Source organism: Episyrphus balteatus, chromosome 4 (assembly GCF_945859705.1).
Source record: "Episyrphus balteatus chromosome 4, idEpiBalt1.1, whole genome shotgun sequence".
In the NCBI taxonomy this organism is placed as follows: domain Eukaryota; kingdom Metazoa; phylum Arthropoda; class Insecta; order Diptera; family Syrphidae; genus Episyrphus; species Episyrphus balteatus.
Window position 1 is genome coordinate 62,418,090 of NC_079137.1, and position 17,251 is coordinate 62,435,340.

The following is a 17,251-nucleotide window of genomic DNA, read 5'->3' on the forward strand; positions in this document are numbered from 1 at the left end:
AGCCTAACTAAATCCAGTTACGGGTATCTCAGATAGCCTATCCGTTAAGGGATTGAACTCACCGAAAGTTTATCAGATTTTTTTTCTACGGTTTCTATTTCAAATTAGTGAGATAAAATTCTTATGATTTGCAAAATATTTTTCCCATATACAAATTTTGACAGCTCATTTCTACCGAAAGAAAACTCTACGGTTTCTATGTGTGTTTCCGCGTGTGTTTACGTGAATACCTCTAATATTTTTTAAATTTATGGAAGCACATCACTAAAGAAGATGAATGTACTGAACATGCATCGTGTGGAAACTGCAAAAAAAACTACAATTCTCTGAATGCGTACTCACCTCAAATGACAACACATTTCCTACGCACTGAACGCACTCCTTTCACAGCTGATTTTGACATCTCACAAAAAATTTACTGATAAAAACAATTTATTTTTTACACTTTTATTTAACTTTTCCAATCGACTAAAAATTTATTAAAATCTGTTTAATTTTAAAATAGAATCAAAAATGCTAGACAAAGTTAAACACGTTATACTAGTCCTTTCTGGAAAAGGTGGTGTTGGCAAATCAACAGTCAGTACACAACTTGCTCTAGCTCTTAAAGAACATGGATTAAAGGTTTTTTTTTTTTGTTTTCTGTTAATCCAATGACTGTATCAGAATTTTAATCATTTCTATCAAAATAGGTAGGTTTACTAGACATTGATTTATGCGGTCCCAGTGTCCCCTATCTCTTGGGACTCGAAGGCAAAGAAATCTATCAATGTGATGAAGGATGGGTTCCAATTTATTCCAGCGAAGATAAAATGCTTGCAGTAATGTCAATTGGATTTCTTTTAAAAAATCGAAATGATGCTGTCATTTGGCGAGGTCCGAAAAAGACTATGATGATTAAACAATTTCTAACCGATGTCAAATGGGATGATTTGGATTATTTGATTATTGATACTCCACCAGGTAATAAAACATTATAACAAATAGTAGTTTGAGGATCTAACAATTTTTGTCCTCAAAAAAGGAACATCCGATGAACATATAACTGTGATGGAATGCATGAAAGATGTAAAATGTGATGGAGCAATTATTGTCACCACACCACAGCAAGTGGCCTTGGACGATGTCCGCAAAGAAATTACATTCTGTAAAAAGACAAATATTAACATTCTGGGAATTGTTGAAAACATGAGCGGGTAAGTTCGAGATGGTATATTTTCAATGAATTTCTTGGGGATAGTACGATAACTAAGGTGGTGAAATTAAGTAACAGATTCTTGTAGAGGAGTCAAATACAAGGGTTTTTTTGTTTACTATGGGATGGAGTCTATCTCCCCCAGTTTAGGAGGGAAGAAAATGTTCTGAAATTTTCAAAATCATAAAAAAAAAATTTAAAAACAACGGCAACACCTACAGTTATGAATGATAACTTTTTCAAAAACCAGAATTTCACCCAACTGAGTCTTAGTTATTGAAGCTTAATATACCTAAAATTAATCTGCAAAGTAACTTGTAATAACTTTTTTTATGGGCAAAATAAAATTCATTTGAGTTTAATATCGTTTGAATTTTAAATAAACCAAACGAAAATTAAGAGCCCCCGCACACCGGCCGATAGTTTGTTCGGGTTGGGCTCCTAGTGTGCGCACAGGCAGCCGACTAAATAGTCGGTTAGGTAGGAAACATTTTAGTTTGAAGGCAATTGTGTAGCAAAACGAACTTTTTTTTTCGATCAAACAAACTTTTTGATCGGCCGATACTCATCGGCGCTTTCATACATTTTCACACTGATTAAGAGACCATCTAAACTGTCGGCCAATAGAGAGTTTGAAGATAGTGTGCGGGGGCTTTAATAGTTTTCAAAAAAAAAAAAAATTTTCATACCATTTTTGGATAATTTCTCTTTTTTTAAAATTATTTTAATTTTATTTGGTTTATCTAGAAGTCAAACGATATTAATTAATTAAATGTTAAAATCAACTCAAAAGAATTAGATTTTGCCCATAAAAAAGTTATTAAAGGTAAGTCACTTACAGATGGAAAAATATGGTGTTTTATTTAATCTCAAAAGTTCAAGCCCTCAGAACAGAAAAACTGTTTGGTGAATAAGTCTGTAACTTTGCAGATTAATTTCATATAAATCTTCAATAACTAACCCTCAGATTAATATTATCTCCCAAAGTTATAAAATAGTGGTAAATTTTGTAAAAACTTTTAAAAGGCCTTTTTTGATGGCTTTTCTAAATTGATCTTTAACAAAGTAAACTTAATTTCTTTGTAGAGAATTGAATGAAGTTTTTAAATATATCTTTGAATTTTTTCTAAAATGATCTGTTGTTGCGGTATTGATAGTAAAAGTCAAGAATATGGTTATTTGTTTGATGACTGATATTGCACTCTAAAAAAAATCGTAAAAGATTTAAATAAAAAGAATCTTAAAGCTAAATAAATAGCCTTTCTAAAAATAATAATCATTTTATCAGAAAAAAAATTTCCCATTTTTAATAGTGGAGTAACTAAAGCTCAAAAATTGGCAATATTAGGGAACCCGGCCGAACAGCTTAGATTTTGATGATCTTTTTTTTCAAACGTCGGTAATTAAAAATACTTTAAAGTCTATAGATTAAAAATTGCCGGTGTTGCCGTTTTGATTTTTTAAATTTAATTGAAGATTTTTGTGAACAAAAACAAATTTTTTTCAAAAATTTTTCTTAAATTTAATAAATTAATTGATGGCAAAAGATTGTCTAGGAAATTCAAGGAAAAAAAATATATGGGAGTGAGGGACAATCTTCCATAGTTCAAGCGATAGATGCAATTTTCTTATTAATTGACTTCAAACACAAAAAAAATATTTGAACACAACGGCAGCACCTACAATATTCAAATATACATTTTTGAAAAGCTAGAAGCTTAGTCATATATGTAAAATTAAAATTAAGTTAATTGAATGAACGGCTTTTGAAAGAATGGTAATTGAACTCAGATTTTTGAAAAAAAAAATTATTGAAAAAATTTTAACATGTCGCTTTTAAACTTGGCCGTAATATAAAATGCATTTATTTTCAAATTTTTTTCGCCGCATTTATTATGATTTGAAATTAAAAAACGAACTGTCAATATGTATTACGGTTTATGAAAAAAATTAAAAAGTATTTCATTTTCGAAGAACTTTTTTTAATAAGAGTTTTGAAAAAAAATTTAACTTATTTTTTTTTAAGTTCAACATCTAAACATAAAATTATTTTTTATTCATTTAATAACCCTTACTGTTGAAAGTTAAATAGCAAAAATTTAAAGTTCCTGTTTACCACAGTCTTTGAGAAAATTAATTATTTCAATGCAAAAATTCAGTTTTAATAAAAAAAACCATTGAAATTGAAGTAATTTTTCATTTTTTTTTTTCAAAAGTGTGATATATTTTACCTTTTTTGCTTCGAAATTTAACTGATAATATTTATGGCCAAAAATTTTTTTTAAATAAATTCATATTTTATTAGAAAAAGTTTGGAAAAAAGTCATTTTAAATTTTTCTAATAACATTTTTTTTTTTAATTCTGAGTTTGAGGACCATTTTTTCAAAAAGTCTTGATTAAATTTAGTGGATTTAAATTTAAGAGATAAGAATGAGCTTCTGGCTTTTTAAAAATGTATTTTAAAATATTGTAGGTGTTGCCGTTGTTTTCAAAATATTTTGTTTGTGTTTGAGGTCAGAATGTTAGAAAATTGCATTTATCGCTTAAACGATGGAAGATTGTCCCTTACTGCCTTTTATATATTTTCCTTAAATTACCTAGAGAATCTTTTGCTATCATTTGTTTTATGAAATTTAAGCAAAAAAAATGGTTTTGTTAAAAAAAAATTAATTTTAATTTAAAAAAACAATACGGCAACACCGGCAATTTTTAATCTATAGACTTTAAAGTATTTTTAATTACCTACGTTTGAAAAAAAAAATCGTCAAAATCAGAGCTGTTCGGCCGGGTTCCCTAATAATTTGCTTTAGTTACTCTACTATAAGAGAAAAATAATTATAAAAAAATTGGAAAATTTTGGTTTTTGAACAGTTCCAATGATTTAGCTGTATTACTATTTGAAATAAAATATTTAGTACTAAAATCCTAAAATAAAATAATTCGCTTTTTTTTTTGTCATGATACGATCATTTTTTTTACTGAGATACAGCTTGTCGAAAATCACTAAAAAAAAATCACTCCTTTAATTTTTTGGACTAGTGTAATTTAACCAATATAATCTCTTTTACATATTATGTAATGGTTTATTATTGAAAATTATTTAAAAAAAAAATATTTATTTACATGTCACATGTATTATTTTACATGTTTCATTATTTTAAGGCGCATAATCATATTCACTATCATTCTTATTTGGGTTGGATCACCAACCGTTTCAACAAAAAGAAATCTGGTCTATTTGTAATAATTCCTCTATATTTGTGGCAAATATTATCCAAATTGAAGACTTGAATATTAGCCATGTTTTATTTTCCCTGTGATCCAGATTACATCATTGTATTTACCTGCGTTACAGTAAGAAAACAAAATCCTACTCTTATTGTAAAGCAAATAAAAACGATGATCTGGGGTCGAATTACGGCACACGTTCGTTAACGTATGGTTGCTATGTGTCCCTTTTTTTTTCTACTAATTAAATAGAGACAGAAATAGTAAAAACGTTAACGTATGATCGTAATCGTGTGCCGTAAATTGAGATCTGGATCACGAGGAAAATAAAACCCGGCTATAGTTGAAACAATCAGGACGTTACAAATTTTAAACTCAGCTAGATATAACTTTACCTGCCATTAACAGTGCATGCAAAAACCTCTTAAGTCCCTGGACTTAAGTTGTTTTTGGAATAACCGTTATCTGCTTTTTACCAAGAATAAGCATCTACCTTTAAGGAACGATTTTCGAAAATTGATTTTAAAAAAAATGTGACTTAAGTGGTTTTTGCAATGACCGATTCAATTACTTGATTAAAATTAAGTGTAAAATTCTGGTTTTTGAAAAAGGGGATATAGATTCCCCCCCAAAATATTATATTACATTTAACTCCTCTACAAGAATCTGTTCCAATTTTCACCGTCTTAGTTATCGTACTGTCCCCTGGAGTTGGCTGTTCCCATTGATTTTATTCTCTAATTTTTTTTTAGATTCATCTGTCCACATTGCACCACCTGCACGAATATATTCTCATCCAACGGTGGTGTTGAGTTGGCAAAGTTCGCTAATGTACCTCATTTGGGTACACTGCCGATTGATCCAAGATTGGGCGTACTGAGTGGAACAACGCTATCGGTGTTGACAGAATTACCAGACTCAACAACTGCAGTGACTTTCAAGAGTATCGTTGCTTCTCTAACGAAAGCTGTTGATGTGGAATAGAATTTATTTTGTTTGCATTTTTTTGTTAAAAAAAAAAAAACTAAGAAAATCATGGAACAGATATTTTATTTATTTATTCTTATTCTAAATTATTTAAACAGAAAACAATGTAAAATTCTTAGAGGTAAGGATCAATATCTTGGGAACTTCTATAGCTTTCCGATTCGGCACCAACTGCACACGCCATCAGCGTGTTGATGGACTTCTCTTCACCAGCTTTGTAAACATATCCATTTGCCTTGTCTATTAGATTCTTCAACCTCAATAAACTCTCATTACTTTTAACATCCAACGGTTGAAATGATACCAAACTGTAATCCTCAACCATGCCAACTATCGCTGCATTTAGTTTAGCATATTTCTGCATTGTCGGAGATGTGTCAAGAGCTTCCAACAAATATTTCAAATCCAACACATCTGTGTAGAAATCCAAGTTAAAATTCAACTTGGATTCATTCTTCTTAAACAAATCGGCTTTGCTTAAAACATTGACATGAGGCAAACCCATTTGCAACATTGTATTCAAAGCCATTAACAGAGTTGAAACAAATTTCCCTGGTTCCGAACAATAATGTGAATCAATTAGATTGACAACACACAAATGATAACCTAATCGTTCTAATTTACTAAAAATATTTGTCATTGATTTGTGATGTGTGTACAATTCGACTTGACCTGGACAATCAAATAAAAAGTAATTACAACTTGATTTCTTTAATTCAGAAAGAAACCAATCAAAATTTTCTTCTAGATATTCCATACAATACATTAATGAACCATTTGGACCAAGATTAAGATTATTCATAACATCTTCGACTGTAATTAGTTTCATTACATCAATTGTTGGTGTGTAATTCATATTTTCATTGGCTGGATCTAGATTTACTACACAAACATTACGACCGAGGTCTTTGTAGAAATTATAGACATGTTGGCAATATGTTGTTTTACCAGATCCAGGTGGACCGATGATGAGTTGGCCATAGAGAGGATTTTGAAATTGAATATTGCTGGCTGGGGATAACATTTTTGGATTTGGAATCGAAAATGAAAACAAGAAAATAGAGGATGCGGAAAAAATTGTTTTGACAGTAGATGAAAAAGTGACAGTTTGTTGAATTGGACGAAAGTTTCGTTAAGTACATTCAGGGAAAATTTTGTAAGCTCTTGACAGATGAATGTGTTCAAAGATATTTAAATGCAAGTGCGCATTTACACGATGAGTTTTGATGTAACGAAATTCAAAGGGTTTGTTCCAGAATATCTACTGAAAAGTTGTATTTTGTTGTTTTACTTTTTAAATCAAGATAAACTTCAAATTAAATAAGTTGAACGAAAATCAGATACTGTGAAGCAACCGCTAAGGGCCAGTTCTACAAATGTGTTTCAGCCTTTGGTTCAAGAATTTAACCTGCTCATTTCGGCGGATTAGCTGTGATTCAACTTTGGTTCAATCAAGCATTTGGCTATTTTAGCATGTATGGACCTAGTCGACCTACTCCGGAAAGCTTCGTCATACGGCAAAAATCGACACATGAAAAGTCAGCATAAAGACGACTTTTAACTAGTCGATTTTAGCCGCACGATATGTCGGTCGACTAGGATTTTTATATGAAGATTGTCACTTTAGTAACCAACGGCTTATGTTCACTCGAGTCGAAAAGCTTCACCACATTGCAAAAATCGACTAGTGACAAGTTGGCATAAGACTCCGGTAAATATTCTCATCATAAACCGAAAGTGGTATTCGCTTCTATTATGCCCACTTTTCACGAGTCGATTTTAGCCGCACGATATGTCGGTCGACTAGGATTTTTCTATAGGGATGTCGCCGAGATAAAATTCCCATACAAGTTATCTATAATTTGTATGGGAGCTAAAATTTAGCTCGATCTGAATTTTATCATTTAAAACCTACCCGACAAACAATTTTGGTTCTATAAAGCATTGCTTCTGTAAAGCATTATAGAAGCAAAATTGTTAGTAGGGTAGTACGCAGCTGAAGCAACACAAAAAATTTTGAATTGTCAAAAATCGACAACGAAAATACTACCAAAAAAACATCTTCGATTATTCTGTCAAAATAAAAAAAATATAAATTAATTAAAAATCAAGAAAAACGATAGAAAATAATTTTTAACATAATAAATGAATTAAAAGTGAAAAACCGTCAACGCTGCTTTTCGAATCAAGAAAAATGCACAGGACAGTTTAAATTAATTGATAAATGAGTGAAAACTTTTCAATTTTTCACTTAGGGGCAGTTGTACAAACGTGGTTCAGCCTCGGATCCAGCCCTTAAGCCTGGTACGCTGCTCGCGCTAAATTTTAGCTGAGATAAAATTCCCATACAAGTTATCGATAACTTGTATGGGATCCATTTTATCTCGGCTAAAAATTTTCGATAATTTGTATGGGAGCTAAAATTTAGCGCGAGCAGCGTACCAGGCTTTAAGGTATAACTACAATAGGTGTGTTTTTTTATTACCACCGGGCTTAACTGGTTTAAAAAAACGCCTCGGAGTTAAGCGAGAAAAATTGGCAGCACTGCATACTAAATGTTCCGAAATCAGCTGACACAAAAAAATATAAAGTTGTCATATTTTTCGCTTTTCGGTTTTCTTGTGTGTTTTTGAAAAAAAATAAAATAAAACTAACTAGGTATTAAATAAATATTTAAAATAATAATTGTCATTCCAAACATCAGTTTTGATGTTTTTAAACAAATTCTAAACAATTTACGAACAAGTTAATTTGGAAGCACAGAGAATTCTCCGGGCTAAACAACTAAGCCCAAGGGGCTGAAGTGTTGTTGCATTTAACATGTAAATTGCTTAGCCCCGACTGCGTTTTTTTGTCCAGTTACGACCGGTGGTAATTAAAACACACCTAAAGTGCACTTTTTGCAAAAAGTCAAAAAGTGAAAATTTTCAAACTCATTTTTTTACTTTTTGCAAAAAGTGGCAATTGTAGTTATACCTTAAAGTCCAGACCACACCGGAGGATATGCGGTAGATGTATGGAAAGTGGTAACGGTACTTGTATTAAAAAAATTCCACATCTGAACTTTCATGTCATTTTGGAATTTTTTTCATACAAGTACCCGTACCGCTACCATCTACACCCTCCGGTCTCCGGTGTGGTCTAGCCTTAAAGCTGCGTACTGAAAAACTAAACAAAATTTTTCGTTCAAGATTTCGTTGTGCTATTTTTGTATGGAAAATTTTTGTTTCGCTTCAGGTGCGTACTAGACTTAAAAAAAAAAATATTCCAAAAAATATTTTCCATCTTAAGCCTGGTACGCTGCTCGCGCTAAATTTTAGCTGAGATAAAATTCCTATACAAGTTATCGATAATTTGTATGGGATCCATTTTAGCTCGGCTAAAAGTTATCGATAATTTGTATGGGAGCTAAAATTTAGCGCGAGCAGCGTACCAGGCTTTAGTGCGAACACTCCATTAATCTACAAAACAACCCATTAAAAAACACTACCCTGCCGACTAAACACATGAAATAGATATTTATACCAATCATCTCTCAACACACAAAAATATTTCAACTTTCGAAGTCTACTTCGAATTATATATTTTCGAAATAATGCAACCCGTTTTCTATTATCCCAAATGGTGATATGTATTTGCTGTGGTTCCTAAAACAAAATGTGAAAAAATAATAAATAAACTTAATTATTTATTATAAAAATACTTGAAAACTATTATATAAATATCAATTAATATATACAAACTGAAATTCATTGAAATAATACACAATAATGTGTTAAATTTTGTTGATTAAATAATTTTTTTCTAGAGGAATGTGTAGTGTGTGTGTTTGTGTTGGTTCAGTTCAAGTCGCCATATTCTTTTTCCTCTCGAAGATAGACAAATAAAAAAAAAATAATAAATAGAAGAAAAAAAAAATACAATCTTTTACCGCTATAAAAGAACTTTTTTCTTCAATGAATGACAAAACAACAAAAACTATTACATTTTTGAGTGTATTGATGAAAAAAGTAAACTATTGAGAAAAAAATAAAAACGGAATTATACCGTTTACCTAATTCATACATTCATGAAAAAATGTGTGAAAAAATTCTCTATACATTGACCAAGAAGTGGTAGAAAAAAAAATTTACGAATAAAAAAAAAAAACAAACCTACTCCTCCGGATTTTGAGCTCAATATGCGCATGATAAACTGGAAGCTTGCGGTGGAGCCCATGGAACAAAAAAACGAAGAAAAACCATTGCATTTCTAGATACTGAAATTTTTATTTAAAAACCCAAAAGGTAAAGTCTGCCTCTGCTTTTCTACTCGATTTGTGTGTGTGTGTGTTTTTGTTGGTTATCATTTTTATCAGTTGGTTGGTTGGTTGGGTTTGTTGGTGCAGTCCTGTGCACTTTTTCCTCACATTTGTTGAGAGCGTATCTATGCAAAAGTTTCTTGTTTTTTGTTTGTTTGGGATGATAGAGGAGCCCCAAGGGGGTTAGGTGGTGGATTCACTCGCTCATTGCCTCAATGGTCATGAACAATCTTTTTTTTTTTTGCTTTTCATTTTTCAATGTGGGAAATAGGGATATGATATACACATGGTTGCCACTTCAAAATAAAAATTGTTACCAAAATTGTAAAAAAAAAAATGACCACAAGAAGACCAAAATAATTTTGCTTTTTTTTCAAAAAAAAAACCTTAAACTGAAGACAATTATGTAGAGTTGTTTATAATTACGCCCCAATGATCCTCAGATAGATAGATATGATCCTCAGTTTCGGCCTCGAGTAAAGCCAGAACCATAATTGGCGGATGGAGTCGGAAGCTACTGTCAATTGTTGTTGTTTTCTTTGTATTTTCGATAATTTTTCATCCGTCGAGTGCGGTTGCGAGCGCTGTTCCCCTCCGTTTCATCCGACGCATCCGACAATTATAGTTCTGGCTTAACGCAAGGGGACATTGTAACAATAGTTAACTATTGTCGTTTCTTTACTAAAAAATACATAGTTACGATTTGTAACTATTTGACAGATGAACATCGTTCCTAAACTCGTTTAAAAGTGTCAAATAGTTACGATTCCTTACTATTTCCAACTCACCTCCATGATATGAGTTGAACACTCATGAGGTAGTTGATGTGTCAAAGTGGATGTTTGTTTACAAAACAAACTTAAAGATTTTTTTCTTTTGGAACTACCTAATTGTGAAAAAAATTTGTAATTATGCGAGTGAATTTATTTTGACTAAAAAAAACATGATTTTTTGTTATAATAACACTGGTTTACAGCCAAAATGGACACTCAATCCCACTATTTTTTTCTTACGTACTTTGACCTCAGGAACTCGGAAATCACTTTAAAAAAAATTACGATGGATACGTTTTCAAAATATATTTTTGTAATTTTTGTAACGATCAATATCTTCGACTTTTTTTTGTTATTTTTTGTGTTTCCGTCTATAACTTGAAAAGGAAGCCGAATATGAAAATTTTTATTAAGTAATTTTATGTAGATAATTAAATTTCCATAATGGTCACAAAAATTGAATACGGCTAAAATTGGATAAAATATATTTTGAAACATTTTATAAAATTAGAAAATAGTTTTGGGATTTAGGATAAACGATATCATATGAGATTGTGTTTTAGAAAATAGAGTATAAATTGATAAACATAAAAACATACAAAACTCCTTATTACAACTCGTAAAATGTGTTAAAGAAAAATGGCTCAAAGAGACCAAAAACAGTAGATTTTGAAAGTCTATATTTTATCCAATTTTAGCCGTATTCAATTTTTGTGACCATTATGTTGAAAGATAAAGTATTTTCTTTTCTCTGTGACATGTTCAATATCTATAAATGCTTAAAGGATAAAAATAAACTATTTAGTAAAAACACCAAAAATGTCATGTTTTCCTCTTTTTCGTATAGTTTTTCATAAGTTTTTTTACAATATTTTAATTTTAATATTTTTTTTTAAAGGGTACATATTGATAGGAAATTTAATTATCTGAAAAAAAAATTACTTAATACAAATTTTCATATTCGGCTTCCTTTTCAAGTTATAGACGGAAACACAAAAAATAACAAAAAAAAAAGTCGAAAATATTGATCGTTACAAAAATTATCATATCTTTATAACTTATGCATAGATTTTGAAGAAAATTATCTTGTTATCTTTGCCAGAAAGTGCACTTTACATAAAAAATATAAAACTACGAGGATTCGCAAGATTTAGATTTTTTATTTCAGTAAGAAACTGTTTTTTTTTTGGAAAAATTTCCTTTAAAAAGTCGATTTTTTTAAAGTGTTTTGATACAATGCACTTAAACTTTTGGAGTGACTCAAAAAAAATTATTCTAGTAATTGTTGCTTATTTGATCAGCTTTCAGGAACTGTTTTTTCTGTTAAGATTAGTTATTTATTACTCAAGATATAGCCCGAATACTAAGTATGCTGGAAAAAAAACGACAAAAAACTTTGAAAAATCATATCTCGAAAACCTATCCATAAATATTTTTTTAGATAAAATTTTCGAGTTTTCTGGGCTCAAATCTATACGAAAAAAATAACGGCACTTGGTGTCCAAAATTTTTTTATTTTTTTGTAAACTAGTGTAATTGAAATAAAAGTATACTCAAAAAAAAAAAAAAAAATTCCTGATGGTTTGACAGTTAAACAATATCTAACAATAAATCGTTTCTAAATGATTTGTAAAAAACCCAATAATTTCTAACAATGACACTTCAACAATGTTTTTTGACATAACAACCGTAGTTGACTATTGTTAGAAAAAGAACACACCTCTGAATTTTTCATTCCGTTGTTAGGGCCCGATCCACCTTTTTTGCTGGTCTGGGCCGCCCCTTAAAATCAGAAGGTCTAAAGGCATTAAAAAGTTATTGCGAACTTATTCCGAGACGGACAAAACTGGTCAAATGTTTGGCTTTTTTTTTTTGAAAAAGTTGTTAAAATTTATTGTAAACAACCCGATTGCTAGGTTGCTTGTTCGAGTCCTACACGGGCTATTTTCAAAAATAATTGAACATAAAGCGAATAAGCACCACTAAAAGCAGTCTGATGATCGGGTTGAACAATGTGAAATAGCTCTAACTATAGTCAACTAACTTGAAGGTAACTCATACAAATTGTTGCTGTTCATTGAAACCTTCAATAGGTCTGTTTAATGAACAAAATCTAAGACAGAACAGAACAGACCAGAGCAGCACAAGTTTGTAAATACTGTCAGAACAAGAAAGACCAGAAAAGTTCAACTTCATTATTAAACAAGATATATCAGTTGCAAAATTTTTAATTCGAAAATCATTTCTTAAAATGATTTCTTACTAAAATAAATGATTTACTAGCACTTTTAATATTCCCGTAATTTTTTTTTTGTTACTAATCAAAAACTCTTGCTAGCCAAGTCTGGTCTCCGTATCACCAAGTCCACATAAAAAGAATTGAATCAATACAGCGCAAATTCCTTCGTTTTGCACTAAGAAGTCTTCCGTGGGTTGACAATTTCAACCTGCCCCCATATCAAGAACGGTTGCGACTCAGGCGTGGGATAATTTAATATATGTAATTTAATTTAAGAAATAACAGCTGAAAACCGACACTTTTGACGCACTTGCTCTACCCCAAAAATAGGAGCAGAAAAACTTGAACTTCTCTGTGCTAAAAAAATTCATGAAACATAAAATGACAGATTGTAGAACAAGTTGGGGCAAGGTTTTTTTCATAAAACACAAAAACTTGTACTTTTCGGATTTTTTCTGTGCGGATCAGATTCATTTAACAGACCTAATATAACAAATATAAAAAAACTGGTCCGTAAGCGAGGGTATCAAAATTCCAGTGTTAACCAAAAACTGAAGCAATTGCAATTTTATAAGATGACAATATTATGCAGCATCGCATCCTGGCCGTGTTTCTTTGGAAGTGGAGAAGACGATTTACTATATTTTGCTGTTCTGCGGATGCATTATTATTTTTTTTTTTTTTTGAATTTGTATCCATTCAAAATCTAAAGTGCATTGTTGCAAATAAAATAAAAATAGGCTATAAGTCGTTTGTACTAAAACGACAAGAAAACGACTTGCTCTAGGAGCGCCAATATATATTAATTAAAAACTTTAGTTCCCTCCACTCTTTGCCCCTATGGCAGGGTAATTGTATTTTTTTGGTTCAACGTATTTGGTTATTTATGTATGTATGTCATAAATATGTATGAATCTTAACCGATTCTTAGCAATCGCCCGCGTGACGCTGACAATAGATTGGATACACCAATAAAATCTGCAACAGAAATCCCAATAATAACAGGTGCATAAAAGCGATATTAAATCAGCAGTAGAACGATTCAACAGATACCTATAACTTCATTGAAATCGCATCACAAAATTTACATAAATGTTAGGACTAAAAAGTAATCAAACAATTCTTTGAAGATATTTCATCCAATTTTTAGAAGTTTATTTCTAAGATGGACCATTTTGTTGCAATGACTACTTAGCTCTTTTGGAGCACAATTTTTTTCAAATAAAATAAAAAACTATCTATAAATTTAAAACTGAAACTTCCGACAAGAAGATCATTGATGTTACTTAGAATGTTTAAAGATGAAATTGATTATTTAAAATTAGAAATTTCTCAGCACATCTTCAGTACATTTAAACAAAATTCTTTGTTCTTCTGGACATAAGTAATGTTTTTGATATACACTCCTGCTCAAATTTAACGCACATCATATTTATTTTACAGAATAGTCCTGTTATTACTTTATCTCACAGTATCGTGGTTATTTTTTCAAATAAAACAGGAGTGAGCTTAAATTGAAGGTATGGAATGAAATGTTTGTGGGGGAGACTTGGGGAGGTATGCTGAAGTCTCTCGTCAACCCGCAAACCTTTTAGAGATGAGTCATAAATTTTCATTGAGTAAAATCTGCTTTACAGCACGTACGGAGCTAGTGAGCTCTCCTAGGCCTACTTTAAGTACAAAAAGATACTTGCCTGATATCCTCGAACAGCATGCGGTTCCGATCACCCCTAGATTTGGTCAACAGTTCAGTCTGATGCACGATAACGCATGCTAGAGTGGTTTGAGAGTATCTTCAAGATTAAAATATGCCACCTTTGAATTGGCAACACAGATATCCGGATTTAAATTCAATTGAACATGTCTAGGAAATATTGAAAAAAATGCATTTGCGGCCGAAATCCACCTCCAAGCATTCTTGATCAACAGAAAACTGGAGTGAAAGAAAAGTTACAACAAAACCTTCAAAAGTTAATTCGTGGAATGAACAGACCACTCCAAATTATCATATGCTCTAGAGCAGACAATGCCAAGTATTGAATAAAATTATAAAAACTGTCACGTGCTTCCAAATTTTTGTATTTAAAATTTTTTTTCTTAAAAAACAAAAATTATTTTAATATCAGTTTTCAGACCTTGAATTGCTAAATTTTGTTAATCTTTTTTTTGTTGATAATACTGTTGCAGTTTAGCATTTTTCTGACTTGCTAAACAATAAGCAAACACAAAAAAAAAATACAACAAATAATTTAAAAGCCATTTTAAATAAGATGCAGGGGTATAACTAAAGAAGAAAAAAGTGTGCGTCAATTTTGAGCAGGAGTTTACATATTTATTTGTATATCTAGCATAGCATCCTTTAATTTTGTTTAAGACATGAAAATTGAAAGTGGAGTATCACAGCCATATTGTGGCTTTCACGTGAACAAGATTTAATTTAAAAGTCCACGTTCGGAAAATTCTCCGTATTTTGAACTAGTCGAAATATTTCGGGGGGAACACTTAAAATAAGGCGGACTGATACTTTGTTCATTTCTTCAGAAAAAAAAATGACCAAATAGAATAAAAAGTTACCAAATGACCAAGTGAATATAAAATAACATGTATTGGTGATATATGACCATTGTGGTAACCGTGGCATATGCATAAATGTAGTGCCTCTCTGCAAATCAAAGTCCACAAGAGCATAGAGCTTCGTCCTTCGTGTCATGTCCAGTGCAGTCAATCACCATTACCATTGGCAATTTAAAAACAATCCCATATAAACTATATTCAAATTGCGTAGGTCCCCATTTCCATCCAGGTACTCATCAAAATGATAGAAAAGTTCAGTCAGTTTGAGAGTGGCTATCAAATGTGGAAGACGTTGTTATCTCCCGCTTGGAACAGCACACAACCAAGTACATATCTAAATTCTCTTACTATATTTTTGCAAACTAAATTCTTTGTGTAATTTTTGTTTATGTCTCTCTTGTGTTCAGTTGGGAATTGTTGTAATTTGTAAACATTGTAATCCCAACTAAGTACCTACTTTTTCTTTTTTAATAAAATTGCGCGTTTTTTTTTCTTTCTTACCAAAATTTTGAAAAAAAGTACCTACTTTTGTGTGTATATTTGGTTATTAAGTAGGTGGAAGAAAAAAGTTTTGTGCGCTTTGTGGGTGGTTGGGTAGGTGAAAAACCCGGTCTCGAGTTGCATTTTTGTTTTGGAGAATTTTAACCGGGAAAGGGTATTTTAGCTGCTGCTGCCATTGACATGCGCTCTAAAGACATAAGAACCGAACCACATCCTGTATATTATAAAACTTTCTTGCACCAGCAGTAGGTAGGAAGTGAACTTTTTTCATATTCAAAAATTTTATATTTACTACTGCAAAAGTGTAATTAAATGTAACCGATAACAAACATTTTTAGAATTAAGTTGCAATGAAATTGCACCCTTGTGGTGTTTTATTTGAAATATGTATGTTTTTTTGTAATTATCTTTGTCGTTCTGAGTGAAAATTCAAAATTCAATTACCTCTATCGGGGATTGGATATTTTTGTATCTAGTTGATTTGTTTGTTGTTGTTGTAAATAGGTAGGTACCTATTGACTGATATTCAGTGGAGTAGAAAATATTAAAAAATGTTATATTAATTTTTCATAAAAGAGTGACCACATTTTTAACTATTATGTGAATTTACAAAATATAAAATTTTGTGAAGGGTGTTAATTTGTTTTAACTTTTTTTTCATAATCAAGTTGACTTCGTTTCTATAGAAAACAAAATGCTTTTTCAGTCAAATTCTATTGAATATAGAAGAGATATTTTGATAAAAAAAAAGAAAATATGGCAGAACTGTTAATGAAAAGCCATGGTTCTTGTTTCTTTTTTTTATGCTTATAGCTTTTATAGTTCAGTGTATCAAATCCCTTTATCAAAGATACATACCTATGTGTTAGAAATATGTCAATTTCATGTTTTAATTAGGCGCCTGTGTGGATCGATCACAAAATAGACGGAATACCTAAATGTGCTGCCCATTTTCTGATCCACACATTCATATTCCTGACATTTATTTGAATGCAGTAGGGCTTCCCAAGTATGAAAAGTTTAAATGTCCAGCTTCTTGTATTGACCCTACCCTTACATCGCGTAAGGGTAGGGAGGATGAAGTGGCGGGAAAATTGTGCTATCGAAAAATGCCTCCCAAGTCCCAAGCTGAAAGGAAGGCTCAACACCGTGATTGTGCTTCAAGCACTCACATACTTACAATGTTGGACAATGTACAGTATATGAGAGTATGTTAACGACAGGCGAGATGAAGATTGAAGATGCTTCGTATGAAAGAAGGAGTAACAAAGATTGATCTAGTACGATGATACGAGAAAATATACATCCTAAAAACACAATCTTAAATAAATTAGAACACGACCGACTCATTTGGTATTTCTACGTTCAAAATAAAGATGCTTAGAAAATTGTTAAACAGGCAATATCGATACAGTATTCTAATAAGAAAAAAGTTAGGCCTAAAACTTCTTGT

At 31.2% G+C, this 17,251-nt stretch overlaps 3 protein-coding genes across 5 annotated transcripts in view; 2 read left to right on the plus strand and 1 right to left on the minus strand.

Moving 5' to 3' along the window:
* The first annotated feature begins 380 nt into the window (after positions 1 to 380).
* LOC129919397 (cytosolic Fe-S cluster assembly factor NUBP2 homolog) lies at positions 381 to 5,463 on the plus strand. The gene is made up of 4 exons (XM_056000257.1): positions 381 to 624; positions 693 to 963; positions 1,025 to 1,196; positions 5,177 to 5,463. Exons 1-4 carry the CDS (start codon positions 514 to 516, stop codon positions 5,406 to 5,408), a joined length of 786 nt encoding a protein of 261 aa, XP_055856232.1. The 5' UTR covers positions 381 to 513; the 3' UTR covers positions 5,409 to 5,463.
* Positions 5,458 to 6,519, minus strand: LOC129919396 (GPN-loop GTPase 2). The gene has a single exon (XM_056000256.1). It carries the CDS (start codon positions 6,433 to 6,435, stop codon positions 5,527 to 5,529), a length of 909 nt encoding a protein of 302 aa, XP_055856231.1. The 5' UTR covers positions 6,436 to 6,519; the 3' UTR covers positions 5,458 to 5,526.
* Positions 6,520 to 9,028: 2,509 nt separating this feature from the next.
* The window catches only part of LOC129917686 (mucin-2-like), a 51,824-nt gene continuing 43,601 nt past the window's right edge, over positions 9,029 to 17,251 (plus strand). For 2 of the 3 annotated variants that reach the window (XM_055997738.1, XM_055997740.1), the window contains exon 1: positions 9,029 to 9,697. The gene's annotated coding sequence lies outside the window, so the exon portion shown is untranslated. Of the gene's footprint in view, positions 9,698 to 14,935; positions 15,624 to 17,251 lie in introns of those variants that run through there. The other variant, XM_055997739.1, reaches the window with a different exon arrangement.

Coding starts and splice junctions, on each gene's coding strand:
- LOC129919397 (XM_056000257.1), top strand. CDS start 514: ATGCTAGACAAAGTTAAACACGTTATACTAGTCCTTTCTGGAAAAGGT. Junction 625..692: donor TTAAAGAACATGGATTAAAG/GTTTTTTTTTTT, acceptor CTATCAAAATAG/GTAGGTTTACTAGACATTGA. Junction 964..1,024: donor GATTATTGATACTCCACCAG/GTAATAAAACAT, acceptor TCCTCAAAAAAG/GAACATCCGATGAACATATA.
- LOC129919396 (XM_056000256.1), bottom strand. CDS start 6,435: ATGTTATCCCCAGCCAGCAATATTCAATTTCAAAATCCTCTCTATGGC.